Source organism: Oscarella lobularis, chromosome 1 (genome assembly GCF_947507565.1).
Source record: "Oscarella lobularis chromosome 1, ooOscLobu1.1, whole genome shotgun sequence".
NCBI lineage: Eukaryota > Metazoa > Porifera > Homoscleromorpha > Homosclerophorida > Oscarellidae > Oscarella > Oscarella lobularis.
The window spans coordinates 3,380,088-3,407,080 of NC_089175.1; the positions used below are offsets into that span (position 1 = coordinate 3,380,088).

Genomic DNA, 26,993 nt, shown 5'->3' on the forward strand with positions numbered 1-26,993 from the left:
GACGAACACATCTGCAACGACATACGGGGAGTTACGTTAGTAAATACCAAGCGTCATTTTTTTATCAAAGCACTTCAATAGTTATTCGCATGAATTTTCCAGCCACTTATTTTGAAATACAATCGTTGTTTTCTTCTTGAACGTGACTCATAATTACACTTGGTAAACATGCTCACTACACAGTCAATTACTTACCAACACTGAACTGACTTGAACAGAAAAAAATGCTGCAGAAAATACCGTAAAAATATGGTACACACAAACTCCTCTAAATTGTTGTTGCTAGTTGAAAAGGCGATCAAAGAGTATTGCATCAGCCAGTGATCGACTCCTACTCGTTCAGGTACATAGCCAACTCGAAGAGATGAAACTGAAACTGTTCGGCCCCCTGATGCCTGCACACTTTGAAATGAAGACCGTGACTGGGCTTCAATTTTTCATTGTACTCATGTGTCAATGAATTCGTGCCAACATATGCAATTCCAGTCGTAGAATTGGGATGAATTTCAAAGCGAATGTTCCAGTTACTACTAGCCGAAGTGATTGCGCCACTCTGTTCGCCGAGTACACAGTGGCTAACTGAATCGGTGCCGCCGTAGGCTCTGATATCGCCTTGATCCGAGGTCCAAAGGCCAACGCAGTACGTGCCGTCACATATTTGAAAAATGGGATCGCTGTCAAGGACACCACTCGGGTACGTTAAGAAGAAGAGTAGCTGAATAACGTAGGCTTTATCGTCGTGTAGAACTCCAGCTTCAATCAAATCGACCTTTGTCGAAACAAAATGCATGCGTCATGTCTATATTATTATCTGCGTGTGCATGCATGTGCTACTGACTATATAGCTTACTTTAAACAGCACACCGTAAAGCGTTGATCCAACAGTGAAATCGATTGCTTGCGCGGACACCGAGGATGGAGTCTCCGTAAAATTCGCGTGCGTTTGGAGCCAAAGAGGAGACATGTAACGGTACAAAAGTAGGGCGGAACTTGCAACGCTCTATATATGCAAGCCGAAGTGTTCGAGCTCATTTGAATAAACGCATAAAGGAGGAGTCGACCTTACCTGGGTGGATGACGCAGACGTTGGAACGTCCGTCTAAAACGAAACATATTTTTAGAGTCACGGCCCCGGCCACGTAACCGTTACCGTTTCTCCGTCGCTGTTTGCGCCGGCTCCCGCTTGCCGAAGCCGAATGTAGTCGTCATAAGGAAGGCACACAGTGGGCCCCGAAGATGGTACGACTAAAACGGAAGAACGATCGCCTCCTGTGCACTCGTCCGATGCAGACCCCCGCCGGAAACATGAAATAATGACCACTAGCAGTAGGGCCGGAAAACGTGAAGACATCATCGACGAAAATGCTTGCAAACGCGGAACCGCCAGGAAGACAAAGGTAAAGAAGGACGCGAGTAGGGCCTATATATAGACTAACCCGTATGCTTGGGAATTGCTCCGGTAAAAAGAAGCTACTATGTAGACCTGGTCTATACATGCTTTTCGATCGGCCAACATAATTCTATGCTTATTCAGCAAAAGACCTAGCGAGCTGTTCTGCTTCTACATCATGTACTGCGGTGTAGTGTACATCCATCGAAGCCATACATGTATACTATCGAGAACGCGTGCTCGACTTCAAATATAATAAATAAGTATTCCACGGATCGAGGTCTGGGGTTCTGAATCGAGAGTAGGCGGAGAAAAGAGAAGAGCCTGTCGATTTGCGTTCTACGCTATCTCCTCGTCCCATTTCGTGGCTTCGATCGCTTCTGTAGACATTGGGAGACTGGAAAAAGCAGTCGAACATCGATGCAAGAGATCTGCGTTCTCTGTAAGCATCGAGAAGCAAACCCTTGGCTACGACATACGGGGAGTTACTAAACATGACTTCATGAAGGAGAACAGACGCAAATCGCATAACGTTGCAAGGCTAGGGTCTTCGTCTCCCCCTGAGCAGTATCCAAAGCATCATTAGCGGGCAATCTAAAACAAGAGATTGATCCTATGTTGTAAATACCGGTAGTGGCTACAGATTTCTGGCTGGCTGCGCGTCTAATACCCTTGAGAAAGAAGTGAAAGGCTCTTTATCGTGGAAACATAGAGAGGAGGCCACTGTGTACAGAATAACACGTTACGAGATGCGAGGAGTTACGTGACGTGCGTCATTTATTTTGAAATGCCATTTGTTATCGATTTCTGACGCTGACGAAAACTATCGCCGTCTAATAGTCTGTCTATTACACACAACGTTTTCTAAGTTGTTGCTGCTGGTTGAAACGGCGAGCAAACGCTGTTGGTTGACTCTTATTCGTTCAAATAGACAGCCAGCTCGAAGAGATTAAACTGAAATATTTCGTCATCGTGATCTCTACAGACTTTGAAATAAAGGCCTCGACTGGGCTTCAAATTTTCACTGTACTCCAATGTCAATGATGCTGTGCTAACGTATGCAATTCCATTCGTAGAATTAGGATGAATTTCAAGGCGAATATTCCAGTTGCTACTAGCTTGTGGTGCACCGATAGGGGTACCCTCGTCGACCCTTACACAGTGGCTAACTGAATCATTGCTGCCATAAGCTCGGACTAGATTTTGATTCCAGATCCAAAGCCCAACGCAATAATTGCCGTCGCATATTTGAAAAATGGGATCGCTGTCATCGCCACTCGCATCAGTCGGGAACGTTAGGAAGAGGCCAAGCTGAATTGCGTACGCTTTATCGTCGTGAAGAACACCAGCATCAATCAAATTGATCTTTATATCAATTAAAATGCTCAGTCTATCTTACAACGACTGCGCAAACCAGCTTACTTTAAACAACACATTCTTAGTCGTTGATCCCGATGCTATGGCAGCAAAATCTATATTTTGCGCTGACACCGAATTAAGATGGAGTCTCCGTAAAATTCGCGTGCGTTTGGAGCCAAAGAGGAGACATGTAACGGTACAACAGTAGCGGCGAAGAAACGCTCTACGGTTTCATAGGCGTATACAGACTAATAGGATCAAGAAAAAGGATGTTTATACCTCGACTGATGACGAAGATGCATTTCCCTGAAGCTGAACAATTAAATGGCAGAGTCGGGGTAACACCTGGACGTAACTTACCGTTTTTCCGTCGCTGACTGAGGCTGCCTCTTGCCGAAGTTGAATGAACACGTCAATTGGAAGGCACACAGTGGGTCCCGATGACGGTACAACTAAAACGGAAGAACGATTGTCACCTGCGCACTCGTCCGATGCAGACCCAAACAAGAAACTTGACACAATGACCAACAGAAGCAAGGGCGTCATTTTTTAGTTCAGAAACGTTAAGATTAGGAAGCTTCAGGAACTTCGAATCGTTACGGCGGAAGCTTCGGAGAAGATTTATAGCACTCTAATTTAGGTCCCGTGCATCCGATCAGTGATACATAATAGAAGAAAGCGATTCCTAGCGACGAGAGATGGGTAGAAAATTGCGATGACCAACAGAAGCAAGGGCATCCTTCTTCAGTCAAAAATCGCGAAGAAGCTTCAGAAAACTCGAGTCTTTACGGCGGAATTATATTTTATAGACTAGCACTCTAATTTACTATTACTAGTAGGTCCCGGGAAATACGACTAATACCTAAATACATAGAAATTCGACAACATGATGTGATTACGTAATGACGCTAACGTAAATAGAAACTGATAAACATGCGCACAAACTTCTTCACTGTGTTGCTGCTATACTGTACTTGAAACGGTGAGCAAAGGGTGTTGCGTTGACTCCTATTCGTTCAAACGCACAACCAGCTCAAACAGATGAAATTGATACCGTTCATTAGTGTCTTCTCTACACACTTTGAAATGAAGACCTCGACTGGGCTTCAACTTTGTTTGGTACTCATATGCCAATGAACTTGTGCTCACGTAGACTATTCCAGTCGTAGAATTGGGATGAATTTCAAGGCGCAAATTCCAGTTACTACTAGATTGTGGCGCAGAGATGGGGCTACTGTCTTCGTCGCCTATACAGTGGCTGAAAGAATCCCTGCCGCTGTAGGCTGTGACAACATTCTGATCCGAGGTATAAATGCCAACGCAGTTATTTCCGTCACATATATGAAAACTTGGATCGCTGTCATAGCCACTCGGGTACGTTAAAAAGAGGGCCAGCTGAATTATGTACGCTTTATCGTCGTGTAGAAGTCCAGCTTCAAACAAATTCACCTTTGACACGCAGAACATCAAAAATACCTCAGTCTATACTGTATCGCATAACAAGTGAAAACAAGCTTACTCTAAACAGCACACCGCGAAGCCGTAATCCCGAGTCACTGAATTCGATTGCTTGCGCGGACACCGAAGATGGAGTCTCCGTGAAATTCGCGTGCGTTTGGAGCCAAAGAGGAGACATGTAACGGTACAACAGTAGCGACAGAGAAACGCTCTATGATTCGATAGGCGTATGTATATACAGTAGGGTCAACGAAAAGGATGTGTTACCTGGATTGATGACGCAGATGTTGGAGGAAGGGCCTGAAAAAAACATATGACTCATTCCTATATAGTGGTAACACCCAACGAAACTTGCCGTTTCTCCGTTGCTGACTACGTCTGCCGCTGTCTCTTGTCGAAGTTGAATGTAGTCGTCAAGTGGAAGGCACACAGTGGGTCCCGATGACGGTGCAACAACAACGGAAGAACGAGCGCACTCGTCCGATGAAGACCCCAGCAGGAGACTTGAAATGACCAATAGAAGCAGGGACGTCATTTTTCAGTCAAAAGAACGGGAGCTTCAGAAAATCTATCGGTTGCGACGAAGCGAAGCCCAGGGCGGATAACAATTTAGGTCCCGGGTGAGGAAATGAATATACATGATTAGGCACAGACATCCTAATTATCTTATTACAGTAAGTATGGCTTTGAAGACGCGTTCAGATCAGATCGAATATAGGACCCCAGTTCGGTTTCAGTTACGAAGCAGTTGTGTATTCTCCGAGTTTGTACCTTTTCATGCTTTAATTGTGCATGGATCTCTCGCGTACGTCCCTTGGAGGAGCGCGGAAAGCGATCCGTTCGCGCTGACTTCAGCGGAACATATGGGTTTGCGACATGCAACCGTGCGACTCAAACGCGGAGAAAGCGATTTCCGCGACGGCCGATGGGTAGAAAATTGTGATTTGACGTCAGGAAAAGAAAAAGACGTCCGGCTGACTGTGAAAAAATCAAAAGTTTGATGGTCATGAAATTTTGCTTTACATTTGGATTCGCTTTATTGCCCTCCACCAATCGCTTGCTCACTAAAGCGTTTAACGACTGCCCACTCACCTCGCAAATATTTTATTTTAATTGGTCACGTGATTAACTCAAGAAATCTCCTAAGAATAGACGAGGCCATGGAAGACGATCAGGAAAACACCCTGAAGATATTTCTATACAGAAATCCGTCGCCCCCATGCATATAAGGCAATGTGAGAGTTTCTGCCTGAGTTTAATCCAGGCTGCTATACGATTTCATATGCAGCAGATACCAAGGATTTTGCTCATCTTTTGGTTATAGCGAGATTACACTGAGCAAGAAAAAAGAGAACTTACAGAACATGCCCACTACACAGTCAACGAGCTATAGTACTAAAGCTAACTTGAAACAAAAACTGCTGCAAACTGATACACAACATTTCTGATATGTTGTTGCTATAGTCAGTTGAAACGACGAGCAAAAGGGCATTGTATTGGAAGTGTTTTTTATTCGTTCAAACGAACAGCCACTTTGAAGAAATGAAACTCATACCTTTCGTTAGTGTCATGTCTGCACATTTTGAAATGAAGTCCACGACTGGGCGTCAACTTTTCGTTGTACTCATACTTCAGTGATGTCGTGCTAACGTAAGCAAATCCAAACGTAGAATCAGGATGAATTTCGAGGATAACGTGCCAGTTTCTACTAGCCCGAGGCGCAGAGACATCGCCGCTCTCTTCGCCGCGTACACAGTGGCTAACCGAATCACTGCCGCCGAAAGCTCTGACATCGTTTTGATCCAAGATCCAAAGGCCAACGCAGTAATTGCCGTCGCATATTTGAAAAATGGGATCGGTCTCAGCGCTACTCGGGTACGTTTGGAAGATGTCAAACTCGATTATGTAGGTTTTATTGTCATGTAGAACTCCAGCTTCAATCAAATCGACCTTTAACAAAAAATGCCTCAGTCTATCGCATAGCGGACTGAACTACTGTAGCTTACTTTGAACAACACGCCCTGAAGCACTAGTCCCGGGCCACGGAATGTGATTGCTTGCGCGGACACCGAATACGGAGTCTCCGTAAAATTGGCGTGCGTTTGGAGCCAACGAGGAGACATGTAACGGTAAAAGAGTGGCTCTGTGGAACTTGGATTGGACAAAGGAACGCTCTGAGATTTAGGTACAACGCTGTACATATACAGTAGGGTTGCTAAGAGGATGCTTACTGTGGCCGGTTGCCTGGAGGAGTGACTGTGGGGAACTCGACGGTGACGCGTGGGACGCTGGGTTGACTAGGATTTTGCAAGAAGTGTACTCCTGTTTATTAGATGCTTGACGGGGTCGCCCGGATCTCAAGAGAGGACCCGGACTATACAGACAAACGGACAACATCATCAACTAGAACGGCTACAACTACCCCCCTTTCCTCGAGAAGGTGAGCGCCCTCGGGAACTAAACTGGGGCCTCTAACATACAAACACGAAAAACAAACCACGAACCAGTGTACGTCGCAACGAAGCGCCACGCGTTCACGTGGACCAGTTCGGGTCTTGAAAGCGTACGGGAGCTCTTCCAGCGTTGGCGCGGCGAGTGCGCTGTCGGCCAGCTCCATGAACAGTAGTAGAGTTGAAAGTAGACGATGAAGGAGAAGAGACCGGATTCTCACCGGCATGAAACGGACGTGAAGTAGCAGATGATTCTGCTCCACCGACAAAATTAACACTTTTGTCCCCTGGCCAATGGGGGTCGACGCCGTCGCGCGACATAGCGTGTGCCGAAGGGAGAACCCACTCATCTGTCGACCCCTGCATCACTTCATCTCGAGGCCGCCACATTCCCATATTAATAGGGCAGGAAAGCCTTCGGCGGGGCGAATCAGCGCTCGCTCCCGTCGTGTGACGAACGTCCTCGAGATCCATCGATCTGCATCCATCGTCATGGATATGTTGGGTGTCGCAGGCGAGGGCCAACTTCCGTCAAAAATAAACGTTACCCATGGAAGGGCAATATAGAACGAAACATTAACGTGAGTAATAGCGCTGCTGCGGCGCATCCACTCGTAATCAACAAAAAAAGACTTTTGAACAACTGGACCGGCGAAACTTCATTCAACACAAACGGCCGGCGACAGGACGGCGGAGCTCCATGACAGTGTTCACCACGGAGTCGACGCACGTTTCAACAGTGCTAGTTCCGAGGTGTGCTTCTCCAACGCTCCCATGACCTCACGGTGATGATCGGATATTTGTTGCATGAATTTCGTCTGCTTTCCGACGAATTCTCGTAAAATGGCGTCGGTTGACCCTGACGTCTCAACGTCGGCGCTACTTCTGGTCGTCGATCGAGATTCTGCTTTGCCTGGACGATTTCCAATCGCCAGACACTCATTGCTCATCTTTGATCGTGATTTCCAGATCTCCTCGCCTGTCTTGGCCGCGTCTTCCGCCTCGTCAAGCGTTTGAGGACAACCTCGGACGCACTCCTCACGGAACTCGAGACGTAGCCCATTCTTAAAATGTTGGATTTGCATCTGTTCGGATAGGGCGGCTGGATCGGCCTCTAACAGTTCGAAAACCAGCGTTCGAAATCGGGTTGTGAAGGCGTCGACGTCCTCGCGCGGTCCCTGTTGACAGGCGATGAGGCGTTCCGTATAATGGACGTGTGGATCTGCAGGACCGAATTTGCGCTTCAAGAAAGCCACAAATTTCTTCCAGGTTAACTGCTCGCCGCGCTTCTCCAACTTCCTTTCGAACGCGGAGGCCTCGACGCGTGCGCGCCCACTTAGATGAATCCGCGCGTTCCTCAGACGGTCGTGCGCGTTCCATCGATCGGCGTCGGCGATCGCTTCGAGCTGATAAAGCCAATTGTTGAGTTCTTCGTAGTTGTACCCGAAGAATTTCTCGAGAGCGCGCGTATGGTCGACGCGTCGCGCCGATGGCTGACGATTCGGCGATTCGTCCGTTGACGTATCGAACGCCTCCGCGTGTGGCGTGGGAATTCCGGCTGGCGTCGCGAGTCGAGTCCGTGTCGTCGGCGATAGCAAACGCCTCTTGCGTGCGAGCAAACGGTCGATCCGTCGTCGTGCGGCCGGAGTTTGCGGCGTCGCAGGCGTCGCGAGTTGAAATAACGCCGTTGGCGTCGTTGCGCGTCGTTGAGAGGCGTGCAACGCGCCGCGCCTTCGTTGTCCGGGCGCCGTCGACTTCGGTGTTCGTGTCGCATGCAACGGCGCGGCGGGCTTCTTTGCTTTCGTCGTCTTTCGCTTCGGGGGCATCCTTCGGTCGTGTGTGCGATTGTGTGCTGCCTCGTGGCACCAGGTGCCTCTCCGCCGACCAATCACACAGGCTTGCTCCCACGACGTCACCGGCCACTCCCCCCTGACAACGGCCGATTCGAACCAAGACCGCGCGGGTAGTCGGGCGAGGCGCTTTCGCCACACGCGCGTCGACGACGAGCTGCCCGGGTGATCGTCGCTTCGACCCGGTCCAGCCAGAATCAAAAACGAACGATCCAGCGCGCCGACGACGGCGATGGACGATCGCGTTCCCCGTGAAATCCGACTACCCGGATTCTCCACCAAGTTGTGGCCGGTTGCCTGGAGGAGTGACTGTGGGGAACTCGACGGTGACGCGTGGGACGCTGGGTTGACTAGGATTTTGCAAGAAGTGTACTCCTGTTTATTAGATGCTTGACGGGGTCGCCCGGATCTCAAGAGAGGACCCGGACTATACAGACAAACGGACAACATCATCAACTAGAACGGCTACACTTACTTGGGTTGATGACACAGAAATCGGAGTTGGGGCCGCGTCCGTTGGAGGTAGGGCGTCCGTCTGCAGCCACATGCTGGTAACTGTACACCCGGTCACGTAAACTTACCGTTTCTACGTTGGTGACTGCGCTTGCCTTTGCCTCTTGTCGAAGTTGAATGTAGTCATCAATGGGAAGGCAGATAGTGGGTCCCGAAGATGGTATAACTAAAACGGAAGAACGATCACCGCCTGTGCACTCGCCTGATGCAGAGTACAGCCAGGAACTTGAAACGATGACCATTAGAAACAGGAACATGATGATGATCACTTTTTCCAGTCAAAAAGAAGCGTTAGAAAATGGGCGAAGTCTCGAGTGAATTATGTGGCTCTCGTTTTTCTTTACGTCCCGGGTGATGCACTTAATATTTTGGACATCCCTAATGCTGTTTTTATATGTGATTAGTATCGCTTTTCACCGCTGTGCTAATGGCTTTGAAGACTCGAATGGAACCCCCGGTTCGGTCTACGAAGCAGTTGCGTATCCTCCGAGTTTGCTGAACCTTTTCATGCTTTGTGCATGGACCTCTCGTCCCTTGGAGGAGCGGGGAAAGCGATCTCCGTTGCGCGCAGACTTCGGCAAAACATACGGGTTTGCGACAATCAACGCCCGCGCACGATGGGTAGAAAATTGCGATTTGACGTAAGGAAAAGAAAGAGAAGTCCGGTTGAAGGTGCAATAAAAAATTGTCAGTTAATTTTGAATTTTATAGTCATAAAATTTTTGGGTGAGGTTTTTCACAACGACAATATAGATTATATATTTACTGTAGACATGTATCTGTGATGCTTTTAAAGAAAACTTACAGAACATGCCCATCACTACAAAGCCAAAAAGGACTAAAGCTAAATTGAACAGAAACTCCTGCAAACTGATAGACGACACTTCTGATTTGTCGTTGCTAGTCAGTTGAAAAGGCGAGCAAAAAGGGCATTGCATTGAAAGTGTTTTTAGTCGTTCAAATGAACGGCCAGTTTAAACAAATTAAACTCATACCTTTCGTTAGGGTTATGTCTGCACATTTTGAAATAAAGACCTCGACTGGGCGTCAACGCTTTGTTGTACGTATAATTCAGTGAATTTGTGCTAACGTAAGCATATCCAAACGTAGAATCGGGATGAATTTCGAGGATAACGTGCCAGTTGTTACTAGGCCGAGGCGCACCGACACTGCCGCCCTCTTCGCCGCGTATACAGTGGCTAACCGAATCCCTGCCGCCTAAGGCTCTGACATTGTTTTGATCCAAGGTCCAAAGGCCAACGCAGTAATTGCCGTCGCATATTTGAAACATGGGATCGGTATCAAAGTCAACTGGGTATGTTTGGAAGATGTCAAACTCAATTATGTAGGTTTTATTGTCATGTAGAACTCCGGCTTCAATCAAATTGACCTTTACCAAAATGCCTCAGTCTATCGCATATAGCGACTGTGCAAACTACCGTAGCTTACTTTGAACAACACGCCCTCCTGTGGTCCCGAGCCACCGAATATGATTGTTTGCGCAGATACCGAAGACGGAGTCTCCGTAAAATTCGCGTGCGCTTGGAGCCAACGAGGAGTCATGTAACGGTAAAAGAGTAGCTCTGCGGAACTTGGATTGGAACTTGGATTGGACATAGGAACGGCCTACGATTTGGATATGTATTATAACGTTTGTACATACACAGTAGGGCTGCTATAAGAGGATGCATGCTTACTTGGGTTGATGAAACGGACGTTGGGGGAAGGGCGTCCGTCTGAAGCACATACTGGTAACTAACTGTATACACCCGCTCGCGTAACTTACCGTTTCTTCGTCGCTGACTGCACTTGCCGTTGCCTCTTGTCGAAGTTGAAGGTAGTCATCAAAGGGAAGGCAGATAGTGGGTCCTGAAGATGGTGTAGCTAAATCGGAAGAACGATCGTCACACGTGCACTCGTCTGATGCAGACTCCAGCCAGGAACTTGAAACAATGACCATTAGAAACAGGAACATCATTTTTTCCAGTCAAAAAGAAAATCGGTACGGACGCTGGCCAAGCTAGTCTCAAGCAGATACTGTTTGTGGCACTGTGTGGCACTAGTTATTATTTAGATCTCGGGTGATGCAAATTTTGGAAAACAGATGACTGAGTCAACAATCGACTGCTGTATATTCATAATGACATTCTGCCAGTGATTGAAGCGGTTATTCGTTCACAGCCAGCTGGACCGATACTCTTTGTCCGATTTGGACTAGTACAGCTTCCTCAGGCTGGGTATATGGCTTTGAAGACGTGTTCAGTTGCAGACCAGATCGCGAATAGGGACGAGGGGTCCATGCAGAAAGCATGGAAAGGTTCCGCAAACTCGGAGAATATACAAATGCTTCGTAAACCGAATCGGGGTCCTTGGAAAGTGAGCCGTGAGCGAAGACGTCAGCGGAACATACGGGTTTGCCGACACCGTGCACCTGGATAGGAGAAAGCGATTCCCGCCACGACAGATGGGTAGAAAATTGCGATTTGACGTCAGGAAAAGAAAGAGACGTCCGGCCGACGATGCAGCAAAAAAATCAAAAGTAAATTTTGATGGTCAATTAATTTTTTTGCTTTATATTTGGATTCATTGTATTGGCCTCTAATTTCCAACCAATCGCTCGATCAGAAAAGCGTTAACGACTCACCACTCACCTCGTACGGTAAATATTTTTAACTAGTCACGTGACAACGCGAGAAATCTCCGAAACGAGACCATGGAAGCCGACCAGGAAAACACGCTGAAGATACTTCTAGGTATTGTCCGCACTTGTTTATGTACTCCTTTTACACGGGGGCCCCCTTTTGGGGAAATCGTCTTCTGCCTATGTCTGCAGCGACGGATAATCATCTCGGCTCCATGGAACGCGATCCAATTCGCGGCAACGACTCGTTCGTAACGTTCGACGAAATTCTCCGGCTGGCAAACGAGCACGAGGCGAGTTCGCGATAAAAAACCGCACACGAAACGCGGTAGAACATCTATACACGTAAAAACCGCCTTTTAATGTGTAAAGAACAGCATACACTTAATAGAGAGTATTATTACAGTATGCTCTTCTTGATCATTTGAGATTCTGCTCTGTCTATGACTGTGGTATTTTATAGGCAGGTGTCTCTGCCTTAGTAGACATCACTTAGTCCGTTTCCTCTAGGCGGATTTTATTCTACTCGGCGGCGATCTGTTCCACGATGTTTACCTGGATTGATGACGAGGAAGGGCCTGAAACAAAACATATGACTCATTCCTATATAGTGGTAACACCCAACGAAACTTGCCGTTTCTCCGTCGCTGACTACGTCTGCCGCTGTCTCTTGTCGAAGTTGAATGTAGTCGTCAAGTGGAAGGCACACAGTGGGTCCCGATGACGGTGCAACAACAACGGAAGAACGATCGAGCCCACTCGTCCCAGCAGGAGACTTGAAATGAGAAAGAAGCCATAGGCTCTTTATCGAGGGAACATAGAGAGGAAACCACTGTGTAGGACAACGTCTTCGCGTAGACATTTGTGGTTACGACATAAACGGGGAGTAACGTTACGTACACACAATTTACTAATAGTGAAATACAATTGCTGTCCTACATTCTTGAACACGACTAATAAATTCTTCATGTAGTCACCAGAAATGTCTACACCACGACCATTTTCTGCTAGTACTGAAAAGAGACAGAAGCGTTTATTCGTTCGAATACAAAGCCAGCTCAAACAGATGGAACTGAAATGTTTCGTGGTCGTCATCCCTGCACACTTTTAAGTGAAGACCTTGACTCGGCTTCAATTTTTGTTCGTACTCATACGTCCGTGACTTTGTACTAACGTACGCAATTCCTGACGTAGCATTAGGATGAATTTCAAAGCGAGTGTTCCAGTTAGTTGTAGATGATTGTGGTGCAGTGGTGTGGCCATAAGATGTCCCGCTACATATGCTTACTGAATCATTGCCGGCGAAAGCGTAGGCAAAGTTTGGTTCGATGTAAAAAAAACCAACGCAGTAATTGCCGTCGCAAATTTGAATATGCGGATCACTATTTCCCGGATCCGTAAAAAAGAAACCAATCTGAATGGAGTAGGCTTTATCGTCATCTAGAACTCCAGCTTCAATCAATTTGACCTTTGACACAGTATAGCATCAAAATTCCAGTCTCTCCCATGTGTAAACTATCTACTTACTTTAAACAGCGCACCTTTATACGTTGGTCCAGTAGAGAATTCGATTGTTTGCGCGGACACCGATGATGGAGTCTCCGTAAAATTCGCGTGCGTTTGGAGCCAAAGAGGAGACATGTAATGGTACAACAGTAGCGCCGAACTCGAAACGCTCTGTCGTGTGTCATAGGAGAACAAAGTAAGAGTGAACCTTATACATGTATGGATGTTTACCTGGCTCGGAGTTGATGACACGGCGGATGTTGGAGGAAGAGCGCCCGTCTGAAGGTGCATGGACTCAAATTCTTTCAGTCGTATCAAACGTTACGACGATAATAACATACCGATTCTCCGTCGCTGGATGTGTCTTTTTGAAGTTGAATATAGTCGTCAAGTGGAAGGCACACAGTGGGCCCCGATGACGGAACAGATACAACGGTATTGCCTCCTGTACATTCCGCTGATGCAGATCCAAGCCAAGAACTTGAAACAATGACCACTAGCAAAAAGGACGACGTCATTTTGTCCGTAGAAGCCACAGGACCAGGATGTTACAGAAGTGGCAAAGACAGGCATTTATATAGGGCTCCAGGGACCTAAAGAAGGCAGCAAAGCCACAGCGAGTATAGGGATACTACATACGTATGAAAATCGTGGTCTCCCGTACCATTCTCGGAAATTACTTCCACTTGAAAGAAGCCCAGTAATGGAAGAAAGAAACGAATCTGCACATCTTGATCGCCTTTCTCAAGGCTTAATTCAGCTACGCACCTGCAACTCGCGGACAAAAAAAGAAAAGGAATGAATGAATCACTGAATGAATAAGCGCCGTTGCGTCTGCCAATTTTGTTCATTAGACATAGGAACGCTCTGTGATTTGGGTATGACGTTTGTATATATACAGGAGGGTTGCTAAGAGGATGCTTACCTGGGTTGACGACACAGACGTCAGAGGTAGGGCCACGTCCGTTCGAGGATCGAAGGGCATCCGTCTGAAGCCACATGCCGGTAACTGTGCACCCGGTGACTGCGCTTAATTTCCGTTGCCTCTTGTTGAAGTTGAATGTAGTCATCAATGGAAAGGCGGATAGTCAGTGGGTCTCGAAGATGGTATAACTAAAACGGAAGAACGATCGCCGCCTGTGCACTCGCCTGATGCAGAGTTCAGCCAGGAACTTGAAACAATGACCATTAGAAACAGGAACATCACTTTTTCCAATAGAAAATCGGCGAAGTCTCGAGCGGATTACTGTATGTGGCACAGATATGTGGCACAGATATGTGGCACTAATTTTCTTTAGGTCGCGGGTGATGCACGTATTATTTGGACATCCCTACAGTACAGTACTTGTGATTAGTATCGCTTTTACTGCTGCGCTAAAATCAGATGACTCAGTACATATGGAACCGATACACTTCGTCCGATTTGGACTAAAACAACAGCTACCTCAGGCTGGAAAAACGGCGGTGTGGCTTTGAAGATTCGAAAGGGACCCCCGGTTCGGTTTACGAAGCAGTTGCGTATCCTCCGAGTTTGCTGAACCTTTTCATGCTTTGTGCATGGACTCCTCGTCCCTTGGAGGAGCGCGGAAAGCGATCCATGCGCGCAGACTTCGGCGGAACATACGGGTTTGCAGCAACCGTGCACCTGAATACAGGAGAAAGCGATTCCCGCCACGGCAGATGGGTAGAAAATTGCGATTTGACGTCAGGAAAAGAAAGAGACGTCCGGCCGACGATGCAGCAAAAAATCAAAAGTAAATTTTGATGGTCAATTAATTTTTTTGATTTCTATTTGGATTCATTGTGTTGGCCTCTAATTTCCAACCAATCGCTCGATCAGAAAAGCGTTAACGACTCGCCCAACGACTCACCACTCACCTCGTAAATATTTTTAACTAGTCACGTGACAACGCGAGAAATCTTCTCTAAGGCCGAGAAGAAACGAGGCCATGGAAGCCGATCAGGAAAACACTCTGAAGATACTTCTAGGTATTTTCCGTACTTGTTTGTGTACTCCTTTTACACGGGGGCCCCCTTTTGGGGAAATCGTCTTCTGCAGCGACGGATAATCATCTCGGCTACATGGAACGCGATCCGATTCGCGGCAACGACTCGTTCGTAACGTTCGACGAAATTCTCCGGCTGGCAAACGAACACGAGGCAAGTTCTCGATAAAAAACCGCACACGAAACGCCGTAGAACATCTATACACGTAAAAACCGCCTTTCAATGTGTAAAGAACAGCATACACTTAATAGAGAATATTATTACAGTATGCTCTTCCTTGATCGTTTGAGATTCTGCTCTGTCTATGTGGTATTTTATAGGCAGGTGTCTCTGCCTTAGTAGACATCACTTTGTCGTTTCTCTGCGGTAGAACGTCTATACATATAAAAACCACCTGTAAAGAACAGCATACGCTTGATAGAGAGTATTCTTACTGTATGCTGTTCTTGACATTGGAATAATTTGACGTGACGTCAAGATTTCGTATTTTATAGGCAGTTGTCTCTGCCTTAGTAGACATCACTTAGTCCCTTTCCTCTAGGCGGATTTTATTCTACTCGGCGGCGATCTGTTCCACGAGAACCGGCCGTCGAGAAAGACTCTCTACTCGACGATGGAACTGCTGAGAAACTATTGCACGGGAGATCGGCCGTGCGCCGTCGAATTTCTCAGCGATCCCAAGTCCGTCTTCAAGAACACAAAGTAAAGAGGCATTTTCGTCTTTTTTCTCTCCTTATATGATATATGCATCAATAGTTTTCCCATCGCCAATTACATGAGCCCAAATTATAATATTTCGATGCCCGTCTTTACGATCCACGGAAACCATGACGACCCCACGGGGGTAAGGTTTCTCACAACAACGATATAGATTATGTATTTACGTATTATTTCAGTTTGGTGCTCGATCTTCTATGGACGTTCTCAGCGTCTCGGGTCTCGTGAATTATTTCGGACACGTGGCTGATATAAGCAAAATCGACGTGTTTCCAATTCTTCTGCAGAAGGGTCGAACCAAGTTGGCTCTCTATGGAATTGGTCACGTGCGAGACGAACGTCTTTATCACGCTTTCGTGAAGGGACACGTGAAGCTGCAACGACCCGAAGAGAATCCCGAAGACTGGTTCAACATCTTCGTTCTTCATCAAAACAGGTAGGGGCTCAATGAGTGTAGTTAATTAAGTAATAAAAATTATTGCTTTGCTACACATTGATTCCATGTTAATAATAATAATATCATTAGTAAAAGTAGATATAGCATAATGAGGCATTGTCTTTTATTTTTTACTAAGGAGTTTATAGACAGTGAAACATAAGGAGCCCTTTCCAAATATACCAATGCTTATATTTATATTTATATACCTCTTGTAAGATGAATAATAATAATTTTAAGACGGATTGTCCTACCTTTGGGTACAAAATACACCACAAAGTGAAGATAGGCACATGAAACACAAAGAGTCCTCATTCTTCATTTTTTTTAACCCGAAGGAGTTCAGATATTTTTAAATATAATATATTGATCTCCTTTATTAAGTTTTTGTCTTATCATATCTCCCACTCTGTATTTTGATCTCAATTCTCTTTATTAGGAGAAAGCACGGATTGACGAACTATATCCCAGAAGACTTCTTGGCCGATTTTCTGGATCTCGTCATCTGGGGTCACGAACACGATTGCCTCATCGATCCCACGCCACACGAAACTCGCCGTTTCTACTTATCTCAGCCGGGCTCTTCCGTTGCTACGTCCCTGGCCGAAGGAGAAGCGGGACCAAAGTATGCACGTGACCTATTTATTATAATTATTCGCTAAAAATCTTTTTCTTTTTAGGCACGTCGCTCTGGTTGAAATCAAAGACAGGGAATTTCGTTTCACGAAGCTCCCCCTCGAATCCGTGCGACTCTTCGTTTTCGAGACAATCAAACTGAAGGATTCGTGTCTAAATCCGACGAACGAGGACCGCGTTGAAGCGTACATTGCCGAGAAAGTGAGAAGAAAAGCCACAAATTGTCTCTTTTATACTATATTCCAAATAAAACAGATGAAGGAAATTCTTGAGAAAGCTCAAGATGATTTGAAGGAGAAGAAGAGCGCTCCGCGTTTGCCTCTCGTTCGTTTAAAAGTGAGAACGTTATATCTATCTCTGTGCTCTCTCTTTTATGTTTTTTCCTTCTCCTCCCCAGGTGGATAATTCCGGCGGCTATTCCCAAATTAATTCCGTACGCTTCGGCCAGAAATGGGTGGGTCGCGTCGCCAATCCGAAATCGCTTCTCCAGTTCTTCAGTCAACGTCAAAGCTACGGTAGAACAATTCGACTATTATTAATTAATTAGTTAATTAATTATTGATTTTCAGGTGTTAGTGCGAGACGGAGAATTAGCGCTGATGACGGCGGCGGCGACGAAATCGACGTCGGCGTAGACGAAGAGCGAGAACGAGAAGCGGCTATAACCGTAACGGATCTAATCGAAATACCAGACAAAAGCAAGGTACAAAGGACAATAAAAAAACGGCCTGTGGTTTCTATGGAGAATTCCTTAGATGGTCTTACTGTCTGAGTATCTGATGAAGGAAGCTGTTGGTCTATACGTTAATAAGAGCGTCACTGAGTCGTTCAGCGAGTTGGTGTCGCATTCTCTGACGTCGACGAAGGATTTCTTCCGCGACAAGGACGTAACGGATTCTACGATAGTCGAAGAGGTGAGATTCGATTGCAAGACAACTCGCAAGGACCTTAGTAGATAGTAGAAGCCCTGAAAGTGAAGAGAACGCTATTGACCTCTTTTCCCAAGCGTATCTTAGACAAACACGTATAATAGATAGGAGTTAAGGGAACGCATCTGAATTCTGATACGTGGGAACGCATCTGAATTCTGATACGTGCATTTCCGTGACCCAAAGTGAAAAGAAATTGACGTGTAGTGTAGTGTGAGCCTCCCTCTCTGACGAAGAGTCTCCTGTAGGCTGTTCAAACGTTTGGCCACTCTCAATGAAGCGTATCGTAGACTACTAACACGTGCATTTTTGTGAAAAGAATAATAGATAGGAGCTCAGGGAACGTATCTGAAAATTTCCGTGACCCAAAGTGAAAAGACATTGAGTTAGTCTTTCTGAGCTCACCTCCCTTTCCTCTCCGAGCGGAAGAGTGAAGAGAATATTAGGCAAGAGCTTAGGGAACGTATCTGAATTCTGATACGTAATAATTTCCGCGACTCAAAGTAAAAAATGTCGAGTTAGCTTTTATGACGTGAAGCTTGAGCTCCCACCTCCTTCCTCTCTCCTCAGAGAATTCGTTTAGTGCACTACGGTAATTTCTGACGTGTCTAGATTTCTCAGAGAAGGACTCAGCTTCAAGAGGGAGAAGAAGAACAACTTGCTGCTCTTGTACTCCACCTCAGCCACGTCCTTTGTTCCTCGGAGCTAATTTTCTGTCTCTCAAGGCGTCAAGGCACCAGGCTACAAGCGCTCGCAGACGAGACTCGAGCTCTGACGACGATATGGACACAAGCGAAGAAGAAATGCGCTCTCGGTCTCAAAGAGCGCGTGGCAGACGAGCTCGCGCCGGCGGCGCCGGCTCAAGAGGCGGTAGAAGAGCTACGGGACGTGGAGCACGTGAAACGGCGGAGCGAGAGCCGAGAGGAAGATCGCGAGGGCGAACTAGAGCAGGGAGAAGCAGCAGACAGCGAGGAGGCAATAATTGATTAAAAATCAATAATTAGATCACTTGACGTTCTTTCTTTAGGGACTGCGAGAGCTCCAGTGATCATAGAAGACGAGGTTGGAGCAGCAATAAGGCTGTTGGGGATTAACATACCTATACTTTTTCTTTCTTTAGCCTGATCGTATATCTGATTCCGGTGAAGATGAAAGCATGGCTGTTGTTTCTTCTAGCAGGAGCCTTTCAACTCGACAGTCGTCTGGGTACCTATTCACATTCGATCCACAGAACAAATTTATGCAATAACTCTTCGCAGTGGCACTCAGTCTCAAATTCCTGCCGCTAGATCGTCTAGAAAACGCCGAGTTGTTTACGTATGAATACACAGCCTCAATCTCTATCTAAATCTTATGTGATTGATTTTTAATTAAAAGGTGGATGACGACGATGAAGGTGAGGACACGTCTGCGCGTTCGAAACGCTCCCGTGCTTCGCGAGACTTCTAGTAAGTTGATCGGAGTTTCTGTAGTTGTTTAGTGGCTTTGATAACGAACGTTAGTGGATCTTGTTTCGATTCATCTGTGCAATGTTATTTGTTAATTAACGCGACTTTCTGGCTTGGCCTTGTCATCTCACTTTCTTTATTAAGTTGACCCACTTTCGAAAATATGGCTTCACGGCGATGCGTAGGTGTTCGCATTGATTTGAAAGCCTACCAGAAGCACTTTCTCACATAGAATTTATTAAAAGTGAGAGTAACTGACGCCGTTTTCAAATCCCAATCTCCGATCGTCTCATCCAAAGAAATAAGAGAAGAAATCTCGCCCACTTCTGGCTTGTGCCAGACCCTAATAGTGTAGCAAACCGATTGCCCCTAAGAGCACACGCAGCGTCAAAAAATCAAAAAGTATTAGTCATTCATGTGATCAACAAATGTAAAGAGGAATTGACGGGATCATGTTATGGGGCTTCTTTCACGCGGAAGTAATTTCGGAGAACGGTACAGGAGACCACGATTTTCATACGTATGTATGTCTTTAGTATCCCAATACACGCTGTGGCCTTACCGCCTTTTTTAGATCTGGCTGGCTGTGTATTCGAACGAATAAACGCTTTAATTCAATAATGTTTTCTCAGTCTCTTTTCGGTACTAATGTAGCAGGAATTCGTCGCGGTGTATCAATTTCTGTTTAGCTATTGATTATTGATTATTTGTCGACGTGCATGTTTATATAGCCTCAGTATCTTACAAAATTATTCTATGATTGAAAATTAGAAGTTTATTTGAAACACTCATTATGTCACGAAATATCTTGCATGATGTCATATGAATGAGGCGTCAGCTCCCCGTATCAGTGCTTGTCTGCTGCTGTACACGAAATGCTTTCATCGTTCTCCCCTAGCTCTTATAAGCGCAAACAGAAAACGTGCGAACAGAAAAAAGCATGCATTTTAGTTTAACGCACGCTACAGCAAAATAAAGCTCGATAAATGGAAGGCAAAGGCAACGTTCTGGACATTCGATTCAACGGAGATCAAAGTAAAAACAACGTTCAAAGTCTACCGATACGAACGCGCGACTTCTCCGCAGCTTGTTTCGTATGCGGAATGGAAAACGGCGTTCGCGTGTACACGATCGACCCGCTGACGCGAAAAACCCTCATCGGTGAGAATTCTAGCGTCGCCAGAACTTGCTAGCGCTAAACAGATTGCGTTGTCGTTATCAGCTTCAAGAGGGAGAAGAAGAACGACTTGCTGCTCTTGTCTACTTCACCTCAGCCGCGTCCTCTGTTCCTCAGAGCTAATTTCTGTCTCTCAAGGCGTCAAGGCACCAGGCTACAAGCGCTCGCAGGCGAGACTCGAGCTCTGACGACGATATGGACACAAGCGAAGAAGAAATGCGCTCTCGGTCTCAAAGAGCGCGTGGAAGACGAGCTCGCGCCGGCGGCACCGGCTCGAGAGGCGGTAGAAGAGCTACGGAACGTGGAGCACGTGAAACGGCGGAGCGAGAGCCGAGAGGAAGATCGCGAGGGCGAACTAGACGAAGAGCAGCAGGGAGAAGCAGCAGACAGCGAGGAGGCAATAATTGATTAAAAATCAATAATTATCTCACTTGACGTTCTTTCTTTAGGGACTGCGAGAGCTCCAGTGGTCATAGAAGACGAGGTTGGAGCAGCAATAAGGCTGTTGGGATTAACATACCTATACTTTTTTTTTCTTTAGCCTGATCATATATCTGATTCCGGTGAGGATGAAAGTATGGCTGTTGTGTCTTCTAGCAGGAGCCTTTCAACTCGACAGTCGTCTGGGTACCTATTCACATTCAATCCACAGAACAAATTTATGCAATAACTCTTCGCAGTGGCACTCAGTCTCAAGTTCCTGCAGCCAGATCGTCTAAAAAACGCAGGGTTGTTTACGTGAGCGTTTCATATGAATAGACCGCCTGAATATCTAAATCTCTTTTATTGAAAAAGTGGATGACGATGAAGATGAAGGTATGTCTGTAAAGTCGAAGCGCTCTCGTGCTTCATAGATGGCACTGCTCTTTGAGCAGAGTTTCTGTAGTCGTGCGTGTAGTGGCTTTGATAATGAAAGTGGTCGCTCTCATCTAATTCAGATTTGTCTGTAGTTTACAATATTATTTGTTCACGTGACTTTTTCATTTAATAGATAAAATGCGCAGAGCCGTATTTACTACTGCCAACGTGTGGACTCGCTCTCCCATACGTTTGTAGAGTCTAAGCGGCATTGTCCCGATCGATGACGCTCTTGGCTAATACGTATTAGCTGAAACACGAGGCCACGTGGGAAGGCACGCACCATTCCATTGGCCGACACCTCGAGCGCACAGCTCATTCGCGTGCACAGCCCCGATCGGATCGAACGTTCGGATCGTTCCGCCGGACAACGCGTGGCGAAGCAACGCATGCAGATCAATCGCCATCGCTCCACACGCGATCGCGAGGAAAGCGATTGAGTTCGCACGAAGCCGCGATCGCGCAAACGGTAGGTGCAACAACGCTTCTTTCGATTGCCTTTCGTCATTCTCTCGATCTTCTAGCTCGTTCGCGTGCGCGCACGCCGCGCGACTCGAGGAATTCGACGAACGGAAGCGAAGAACGAAGATCGACGGGCGATATCGGAGCGAAAAGGACGTTCATTCGTTCGCAGGCAAGTCGGGATTTTGTAGCTCCGTTTTTTCAGCATTTCGCTCGCGTCTTTGCTGCACTCGTGTGTGAAAAACCCGGGGGCCCCCCTCAAGCGCATCTCGCCCATATGCATCTAAACGACCTCTTTAGAGATGCTTCGTGTGAATCGAAGAGCTCGAGTGAGGTAAAATTTCAAGCCCAGGAGTATACGGAAGGTCCTTCAGTTCGTCTGTGTAGGAGGAAGCCCAGCAATTAGATGCACTCTACATGACAAATCTTCATTCTGTGCCGTATGAGAAAGCAAGCATCGTGCAAAGATGAAAAGAACAGGCAATACAAGACGATCTAATGACGGGAACGTTGGAGTGGCAGTACATTTTGGGGAAAAAGCGGTTAGCCTAGGAGAAATCTCAGAATGACAGACGTAATGGTGATTACAATGCAGGAAAAAGCCACGATGCATTCTAATGAAGCAAAGCTCACGAGGAATCTAATCAAGAAAGTCAATAGAAAATCGAGAATGGAGGAGGAAGCACGGGGCAAACATCTGGAGTGGAGGAGCCAGTCTGAGGTATTCAAGTGCTCTGGAGTCAATAGTTGAATTTATTTACAGTCGAAAGAGAAGACGACACGCACAGTGAGGCCCTGTACCTTTATTTATAATCAAGCAATAACGATAGCTCTTTTTTTATCCAGCTGCCTTGTATGGAAACAAAAGGAACGAGAAAACGCTGCAAGGGAGAAGTTCGAAAAAGACGGAGACGAAAATAATTTCATTGTTTATTTATTTATATTTTGTAAGCGCCAGCACGCTAACGCACATTAATTAATTAATTAATTAATTTAATTAACCGTGCAAAATGTTGAAAATAAATTTATAACTGATCACGTGACTTTTCCGCCTTCGCAACGCCGTTCCCTGTCGTCCTCCGGCGTCGCTGCTTCGCTTGCTCTTTGTGAGCAAGCGAAGCACATGTGCAGTCCCCACAGCTCATATGTGCCTGCACGGTCATCTGAAACGCGTGCAGGCACTTTGATGTAGGCATCGTTCTCCTGGGGAGACTACCATATGATAGCTCCGTCAGGAGATGCATGCCGTGAGAGTTGGGCCTTTTTTCTGCTCGTGCCCAGGAGAGGTGGCAGTTTAGACGTTATGGTCTCTTGCCACGGGAGGCCTCTAAGCAGTTTAGGGGAATGCGACTTATGAATGATGAAGTCGCAATTCCCCGGGTCTCTTGGACCAACCCGTCGTGCTGAGGACGTTGGGACCGCGGTCAACCTCTTCGTCTTCTTCGTCTTCTTCTCTTCTAGTTCTGCAGGAAACAGAGAAGACAATGAGTGAGCTATACTATGGTGCAAATACCCCGGGGACCTTGATTAATTGCAAATAATCAAAAACTAGCAACTTCCGGAATAAATAACAGAACTTCTGGTAGCAATAATGCCAAATTTTAGTCAAAATATGTCTATTTGACCTCGCGAGGTCAAAGAGACGACAAAAACCAAAAAGAACATGCGTGAAACAGTGAAAATCGAAGAGGTGATACAAAACCGTGAGCTATATATAGCTCAGGGTTTTTTCGATCGCGAATAGTCTTTCTAATGATCTCAAACGATCGAAAAATGTTGTTCGAAACACTTCGCGACGTGGGATCGGTGCGAATTTACGTAGGGTGGGGCGAAACGTCGTTCGGCTGCGTTAGGGCCGTTCTACGAGTGCGATATGCATTCTAGCCAACGCAAAACAATCGTATTACGCTAAAAGAACGCTTTCGCGACCTGTTTTAGGTCGTTGTTCGCAGGAAAACGTCGCGTTCCGCGGCGAGCAGACACGCTTGGTCATGGCGAGCAACGAAAATCCTACCTGTGTCATTTCGGCTTTTTGCAGCGACGACTGGTCCTGGAAAAGGTCTTGGCACGCCGCGAGGCCATTTCTCCACTTGACAGTACGGGACATCAAGAGTAAAAACAACAATAAGTTTATTAGACGGGGCTAAATTCTATTTACCTGGGCGGGACGCTTGGGAGAACAAACGTATATGGTTTCACTTAAACCTCAAAACATTTACCGACTCGTTTTAGTAGAAGAAAGTTTCCTTTATTCCTGGATCGAGTTTGAGAAGTTCCACCATTATTTTGGTGATGTTCTTAGCGTCATCTTTTGAGAGATCACATAGGACGAATGGGTTATGTGCTTGGGAACGTTTCACCTATTCCGCTGTGATGACGGCCTTCAAGAGCCATTCCAAGGCGATCAAGCATATATGGCATACTTCTTGGAAGCTTCGGCAATTTATAAATTCGTCGAAAAGCCTAAAACGTTTCGTTAACTTGCCCTCACGTTAGCCTTGTCATCTCACTTTCTTTATATTGACCCACTTTCGAAAATACGGCGGTACAGCGATGCGTAGGTGTCTGCACTGATTCGGAAGCCTAGATAACATCTTCAATTAGAATTATATTTTTATGAGAAACGCGAGAGTATCTGACGCCGTTTTCAAATCCCAATCGCCGCACGTGACAAAGCAGAAGTTGTGTGATGATGAAAGCAAGTCGTGCTTTTCTAACCAATCATCAAACGACTACATAAAACATAGTTATACTGAAATTGAATATTTAGTGCCGCGGTACTGTAAGTCACTTTCATAACTTCGGGGAGCTTTGGTTGCCTGCTCACTTGCTCTTGAGCGATCCCCGTCAACTGTCATATTCAGAAAAAAAAGACAAATGATTTTGGATTTTTTGTGATCTTTCTTTCAATACCCTATGAATATAGGTATCAAAAGAAAGACGATCGGTCTAATGACCTTCGTGCAAAAGTCCGTCAGGATTGGATTAACTGTGGGCTGTACGTAAAAATGAAAAATGTCTTCCGTTTGTAGAGTTCTTGAATTGAGTAGAATGACGGGGAATTCGATGATCTCCTGAAACGAAAATGACTCTACGATCTCGCTAGGGGGCTAGTAGACCATTGGAAAGATCTCTCGGTGGTCGTCACACGTCGCTTCGAAGTCGAGAACGAGAAAGAAGTCGAACGAAGGTCTAGCTTGGCCAGCCATTGCTGTAGAGAAAAGTTTGCAGCTAATTCCTTTGCCATGCAGCATTTACTACAGCAATCGCACCTGCCAAACGTGCTAAAACGACGGAATAAAAGGGAATAGCTCTCGATCGTGCACAGGCCCGGACGTTGATTAGATGATTTTTACTTTTTGAAATAAATTCTGTTGCAACACTTTACGAAATTCTCCAATAGCGCATACGTTTTCATTGTAGACACGAACTGACGAAGCTAAGAGCCACAAACCGTGAACTTCAGCTGACTCATCCACTGTCATGGCCACTCAGGTACCATGGCGTTACTAGCAGGTAATAGCTAAGCTGAACTATGTACGCTTTACCGCCCGAGGGGCATGTCGACCTTTATCAAAATGCCCCACTCTTTAGTGGGAAAACAGACGATGCGATATACGTAATCTAAGATCGACTGAGAGTTATGAGACAGACTGATAACGACTTGATCGAGACGGAATCTACCGTACTTTGAGACATACTGAAACGTAGAACAATCAGTTTATATAAGATCCGTAATAAGATGACGTGGAGACTACAAGAAGAAGAGCCTTTCCTAGCCGAGATCAGTCAGAGTCTGCCTGGTCTAGTTAATGATCGTATTTGTCAGAGCTCACTATGATTTACTACCTTGTTTCTGTTACTGTTGTTTTCAGTTGCTGCGTTTGTGCTGTTGACTGGCCAAGCAGCGGCTACGGCCTGGTTCAGCCGAAATCTGGCTGCCCGCCGGCTTTCGCACCGGTTCCCGCTATCATGACACTGAAGACACCGCACCCGCCAGTAGATGGAGCAGTTTGTATTACTTGAAAGGATCCAAATATTCCAGCGGAATGGAATGGCACTTCTGCATGAGGCATTCAAACTACGGCAGTTGGCCCAGGGGAGCCTATTGCATTTTCAAGATGCACGGTTACAACTGCCCTTCAGGGCTCGTTGAAAGTTATAGCTATTGGGACGACGAAGACACTAACAATAATAACCGTGCAAGCGGTTACCTACCCGACGGGACGTATACCCATGACACGAAAATTCATTTCTGTTGCAGAGATGACGGCGATCCCAGCAACGGCATAACTCTGCCAACGTCCGTTCCTTTCATTCTCCTTGCCGTGCGTGAAGATCGCTGCCAGAAAGTAACCGGCATGTCAGTTTGCAGGCAGTATTTTCATTGGGACGACGAAGATGATAGGAATGCGAATAGGCGCGGCGGATCCTCTGTCCGACCTTATGATGAAATGAACAATGGCGATCACCGGCTTTACTTTTGCTACTACAGCTGAAAAGCAGTCCCAAGTGATTTTCCGTGCCGCTTGTAGCACTTTGTTCGTCATGCATGCTGCTGTCTTCTGCTCTTTTTTCTTTTCTTCCAAGCGTTCGTTTTGCAATTTAGAAACTTGCACTTGTCTTGTCTTAGTCGCCTTCGCACACGAACTACAGAGATTTCGCTAATTTGTGTATGATGGCACTACGAAACACAGAGTTGCTCATCCCAATTCTCTATCTAAGTCTTTCTGACGATGTATGATACTTCTGCACGCTAGAAACGCTCCGAGTTCCGTGCTTCATGCATTGGCTTGGGCACCTTGAAGACTGCTACTCAGTACTGTAGTTGTTGAACAGAGTTTGACTTCTGACGTTGATTTCGTTTATGGTCCTTTCGTTTTATGTTATTCCATTCATTGGTTGATAGTTGACATCCACCTAACAACAATTAATTAGTCTAGTAATTTCACATATAACTTCCTACCTATTCCGCTGTGATGACGGCCTTCGAGAGCCATTCAAAGGCAATCGAACATTTCTGGCATCATCTCACTTTCTTTACGTTGATCCACGTTCGAAAATACGGCGGTACAGCGATGAGCTGGTGTCTGCATTGATTTGGAAGCCTATCAAAAGCAACGCGAGAGTAACTGACGCCGTTTTCAAATCCCAAT

At 46.1% G+C, this 26,993-nt stretch overlaps 6 protein-coding genes and 2 long non-coding RNA genes across 11 annotated transcripts; 2 read left to right on the top strand and 6 right to left on the bottom strand.

The window, feature by feature from the left end:
* Nucleotides 1-69: 69 nt before the first annotated feature.
* LOC136199745 (uncharacterized) lies at nucleotides 70-1,407 on the bottom strand. Its single transcript, XM_065990041.1, has 4 exons — nucleotides 1,151-1,407; nucleotides 1,067-1,099; nucleotides 851-1,000; nucleotides 70-769 (listed from the first exon to the last, which is right to left on the bottom strand). Exons 1-4 carry the CDS (start codon nucleotides 1,352-1,354, stop codon nucleotides 332-334), a joined length of 825 nt encoding a protein of 274 aa, XP_065846113.1. The 5' UTR covers nucleotides 1,355-1,407; the 3' UTR covers nucleotides 70-331.
* A 2,119-nt stretch (nucleotides 1,408-3,526) lies between these two features.
* Nucleotides 3,527-4,531, bottom strand: LOC136185037 (uncharacterized). The gene is made up of 3 exons (XR_010669481.1): nucleotides 4,475-4,531; nucleotides 4,269-4,418; nucleotides 3,527-4,198 (listed from the first exon to the last, which is right to left on the bottom strand). It is a non-coding gene; the product is annotated as an uncharacterized lncRNA (long non-coding RNA).
* A 968-nt stretch (nucleotides 4,532-5,499) lies between these two features.
* Nucleotides 5,500-9,295, bottom strand: LOC136189154 (uncharacterized). 2 transcript variants are annotated; one of them, XR_010670357.1, is made up of 4 exons: nucleotides 9,089-9,295; nucleotides 8,983-9,042; nucleotides 6,214-6,381; nucleotides 5,500-6,157 (listed from the first exon to the last, which is right to left on the bottom strand). XR_010670357.1 is itself a non-coding variant. In XM_065977017.1 (3 exons), the coding sequence occupies exon 1, from the start codon at nucleotides 8,958-8,960 to the stop codon at nucleotides 7,368-7,370; it is 1,593 nt and encodes a 530-aa protein (XP_065833089.1). In that variant the 5' UTR covers nucleotides 8,961-8,970; the 3' UTR covers nucleotides 5,500-6,157; nucleotides 6,214-6,381; nucleotides 6,439-7,367. The 2 variants fall into 2 exon arrangements, 1 of the variants encoding a protein (XP_065833089.1); XM_065977017.1 differs by lacking the exons at nucleotides 8,983-9,042; nucleotides 9,089-9,295 and adding an exon at nucleotides 6,439-8,970.
* A 591-nt stretch (nucleotides 9,296-9,886) lies between these two features.
* LOC136187639 (uncharacterized) lies at nucleotides 9,887-11,385 on the bottom strand. Its single transcript, XM_065975279.1, has 4 exons — nucleotides 10,807-11,385; nucleotides 10,718-10,756; nucleotides 10,470-10,646; nucleotides 9,887-10,410 (listed from the first exon to the last, which is right to left on the bottom strand). The coding sequence occupies exons 1-4, from the start codon at nucleotides 10,996-10,998 to the stop codon at nucleotides 9,970-9,972; spliced, it is 849 nt and encodes a 282-aa protein (XP_065831351.1). The 5' UTR covers nucleotides 10,999-11,385; the 3' UTR covers nucleotides 9,887-9,969.
* A 308-nt stretch (nucleotides 11,386-11,693) lies between these two features.
* LOC136183645 (uncharacterized) lies at nucleotides 11,694-12,643 on the top strand. Its single transcript, XR_010669201.1, has 3 exons — nucleotides 11,694-11,773; nucleotides 11,854-11,954; nucleotides 12,172-12,643. It is a non-coding gene; the product is annotated as an uncharacterized lncRNA (long non-coding RNA).
* LOC136183615 (uncharacterized) lies at nucleotides 12,532-14,764 on the bottom strand. Of its 3 annotated transcripts, XM_065970331.1 has the most exons (7): nucleotides 14,535-14,764; nucleotides 14,093-14,498; nucleotides 13,832-13,935; nucleotides 13,509-13,760; nucleotides 13,399-13,446; nucleotides 13,189-13,338; nucleotides 12,532-13,129 (listed from the first exon to the last, which is right to left on the bottom strand). In XM_065970331.1, exons 4-7 carry the CDS (start codon nucleotides 13,683-13,685, stop codon nucleotides 12,695-12,697), a joined length of 810 nt encoding a protein of 269 aa, XP_065826403.1. In that variant the 5' UTR covers nucleotides 13,686-13,760; nucleotides 13,832-13,935; nucleotides 14,093-14,498; nucleotides 14,535-14,764; the 3' UTR covers nucleotides 12,532-12,694. The 3 variants fall into 3 exon arrangements, with proteins under 3 accessions (XP_065826403.1, XP_065826394.1, XP_065826411.1); XM_065970322.1 differs by lacking the exon at nucleotides 14,535-14,764 and having other exon boundaries at nucleotides 14,093-14,510; XM_065970339.1 differs by lacking the exons at nucleotides 13,832-13,935; nucleotides 14,093-14,498; nucleotides 14,535-14,764 and having other exon boundaries at nucleotides 13,509-13,820.
* A 6-nt stretch (nucleotides 14,765-14,770) lies between these two features.
* Nucleotides 14,771-22,860, top strand: LOC136183606 (double-strand break repair protein MRE11-like). Its single transcript, XM_065970310.1, has 25 exons — nucleotides 14,771-14,921; nucleotides 14,977-15,048; nucleotides 15,098-15,156; nucleotides 15,227-15,327; nucleotides 15,716-15,876; nucleotides 15,931-16,018; nucleotides 16,071-16,327; nucleotides 16,767-16,952; nucleotides 17,008-17,164; nucleotides 17,219-17,299; nucleotides 17,361-17,478; nucleotides 17,533-17,666; nucleotides 17,719-17,877; nucleotides 18,505-18,561; nucleotides 18,618-18,867; nucleotides 20,967-21,001; nucleotides 21,059-21,144; nucleotides 21,198-21,255; nucleotides 21,313-21,333; nucleotides 21,393-21,844; nucleotides 21,900-22,009; nucleotides 22,138-22,171; nucleotides 22,225-22,379; nucleotides 22,433-22,624; nucleotides 22,684-22,860. The coding sequence occupies exons 1-20, from the start codon at nucleotides 14,848-14,850 to the stop codon at nucleotides 21,465-21,467; spliced, it is 2,229 nt and encodes a 742-aa protein (XP_065826382.1). The 5' UTR covers nucleotides 14,771-14,847; the 3' UTR covers nucleotides 21,468-21,844; nucleotides 21,900-22,009; nucleotides 22,138-22,171; nucleotides 22,225-22,379; nucleotides 22,433-22,624; nucleotides 22,684-22,860.
* A 1,090-nt stretch (nucleotides 22,861-23,950) lies between these two features.
* On the bottom strand, nucleotides 23,951-25,169 carry LOC136183635 (ERI1 exoribonuclease 3-like). Its single transcript, XM_065970350.1, has 8 exons — nucleotides 25,110-25,169; nucleotides 24,957-25,048; nucleotides 24,795-24,911; nucleotides 24,629-24,688; nucleotides 24,478-24,569; nucleotides 24,348-24,420; nucleotides 24,198-24,300; nucleotides 23,951-24,145 (listed from the first exon to the last, which is right to left on the bottom strand). The coding sequence occupies exons 2-8, from the start codon at nucleotides 25,044-25,046 to the stop codon at nucleotides 24,066-24,068; spliced, it is 615 nt and encodes a 204-aa protein (XP_065826422.1). The 5' UTR covers nucleotides 25,047-25,048; nucleotides 25,110-25,169; the 3' UTR covers nucleotides 23,951-24,065.
* Between the last annotated feature and the right edge of the window lie 1,824 nt (nucleotides 25,170-26,993).

What these genes read in the sequence shown, in the direction of transcription:
- LOC136183606 (XM_065970310.1), top strand. Translation starts at nt 14,848, where the DNA reads ATGGGTAGAAAATTGCGATTTGACGTCAGGAAAAGAAAGAGACGTCCG. An exon ending in AAGCGTACATTGCCGAGAAA is followed by an intron (nt 17,165 to 17,218) that starts GTGAGAAGAAAA and finishes CAAATAAAACAG; the next exon opens with ATGAAGGAAATTCTTGAGAA. An exon ending in GGATGACGATGAAGATGAAG is followed by an intron (nt 21,334 to 21,392) that starts GTATGTCTGTAA and finishes CTCTTTGAGCAG; the next exon opens with AGTTTCTGTAGTCGTGCGTG.
- LOC136199745 (XM_065990041.1), bottom strand. Translation starts at nt 1,354, where the DNA reads ATGATGTCTTCACGTTTTCCGGCCCTACTGCTAGTGGTCATTATTTCA. An exon ending in CAAACAGCGACGGAGAAACG is followed by an intron (nt 1,100 to 1,150) that starts GTAACGGTTACG and finishes GTTTCGTTTTAG; the next exon opens with ACGGACGTTCCAACGTCTGC. An exon ending in TTTACGGTGTGCTGTTTAAA is followed by an intron (nt 770 to 850) that starts GTAAGCTATATA and finishes GTTTCGACAAAG; the next exon opens with GTCGATTTGATTGAAGCTGG.
- LOC136183635 (XM_065970350.1), bottom strand. Translation starts at nt 25,046, where the DNA reads ATGGCTGGCCAAGCTAGACCTTCGTTCGACTTCTTTCTCGTTCTCGAC. An exon ending in AGCTCCCCGAAGTTATGAAA is followed by an intron (nt 24,570 to 24,628) that starts GTGACTTACAGT and finishes TGTTTTATGTAG; the next exon opens with TCGTTTGATGATTGGTTAGA. An exon ending in GATTGGGATTTGAAAACGGC is followed by an intron (nt 24,421 to 24,477) that starts GTCAGATACTCT and finishes GATGTTATCTAG; the next exon opens with GCTTCCGAATCAGTGCAGAC.
- LOC136189154 (XM_065977017.1), bottom strand. Translation starts at nt 8,960, where the DNA reads ATGATGTTGTCCGTTTGTCTGTATAGTCCGGGTCCTCTCTTGAGATCC.
- LOC136183615 (XM_065970331.1), bottom strand. Translation starts at nt 13,685, where the DNA reads ATGACGTCGTCCTTTTTGCTAGTGGTCATTGTTTCAAGTTCTTGGCTT. An exon ending in CATCCAGCGACGGAGAATCG is followed by an intron (nt 13,447 to 13,508) that starts GTATGTTATTAT and finishes ATGCACCTTCAG; the next exon opens with ACGGGCGCTCTTCCTCCAAC. An exon ending in TGTCATCAACTCCGAGCCAG is followed by an intron (nt 13,339 to 13,398) that starts GTAAACATCCAT and finishes GACACACGACAG; the next exon opens with AGCGTTTCGAGTTCGGCGCT.
- LOC136187639 (XM_065975279.1), bottom strand. Translation starts at nt 10,998, where the DNA reads ATGATGTTCCTGTTTCTAATGGTCATTGTTTCAAGTTCCTGGCTGGAG. An exon ending in CAGTCAGCGACGAAGAAACG is followed by an intron (nt 10,757 to 10,806) that starts GTAAGTTACGCG and finishes TATGTGCTTCAG; the next exon opens with ACGGACGCCCTTCCCCCAAC. An exon ending in AGGAGGGCGTGTTGTTCAAA is followed by an intron (nt 10,411 to 10,469) that starts GTAAGCTACGGT and finishes ATTTTGGTAAAG; the next exon opens with GTCAATTTGATTGAAGCCGG.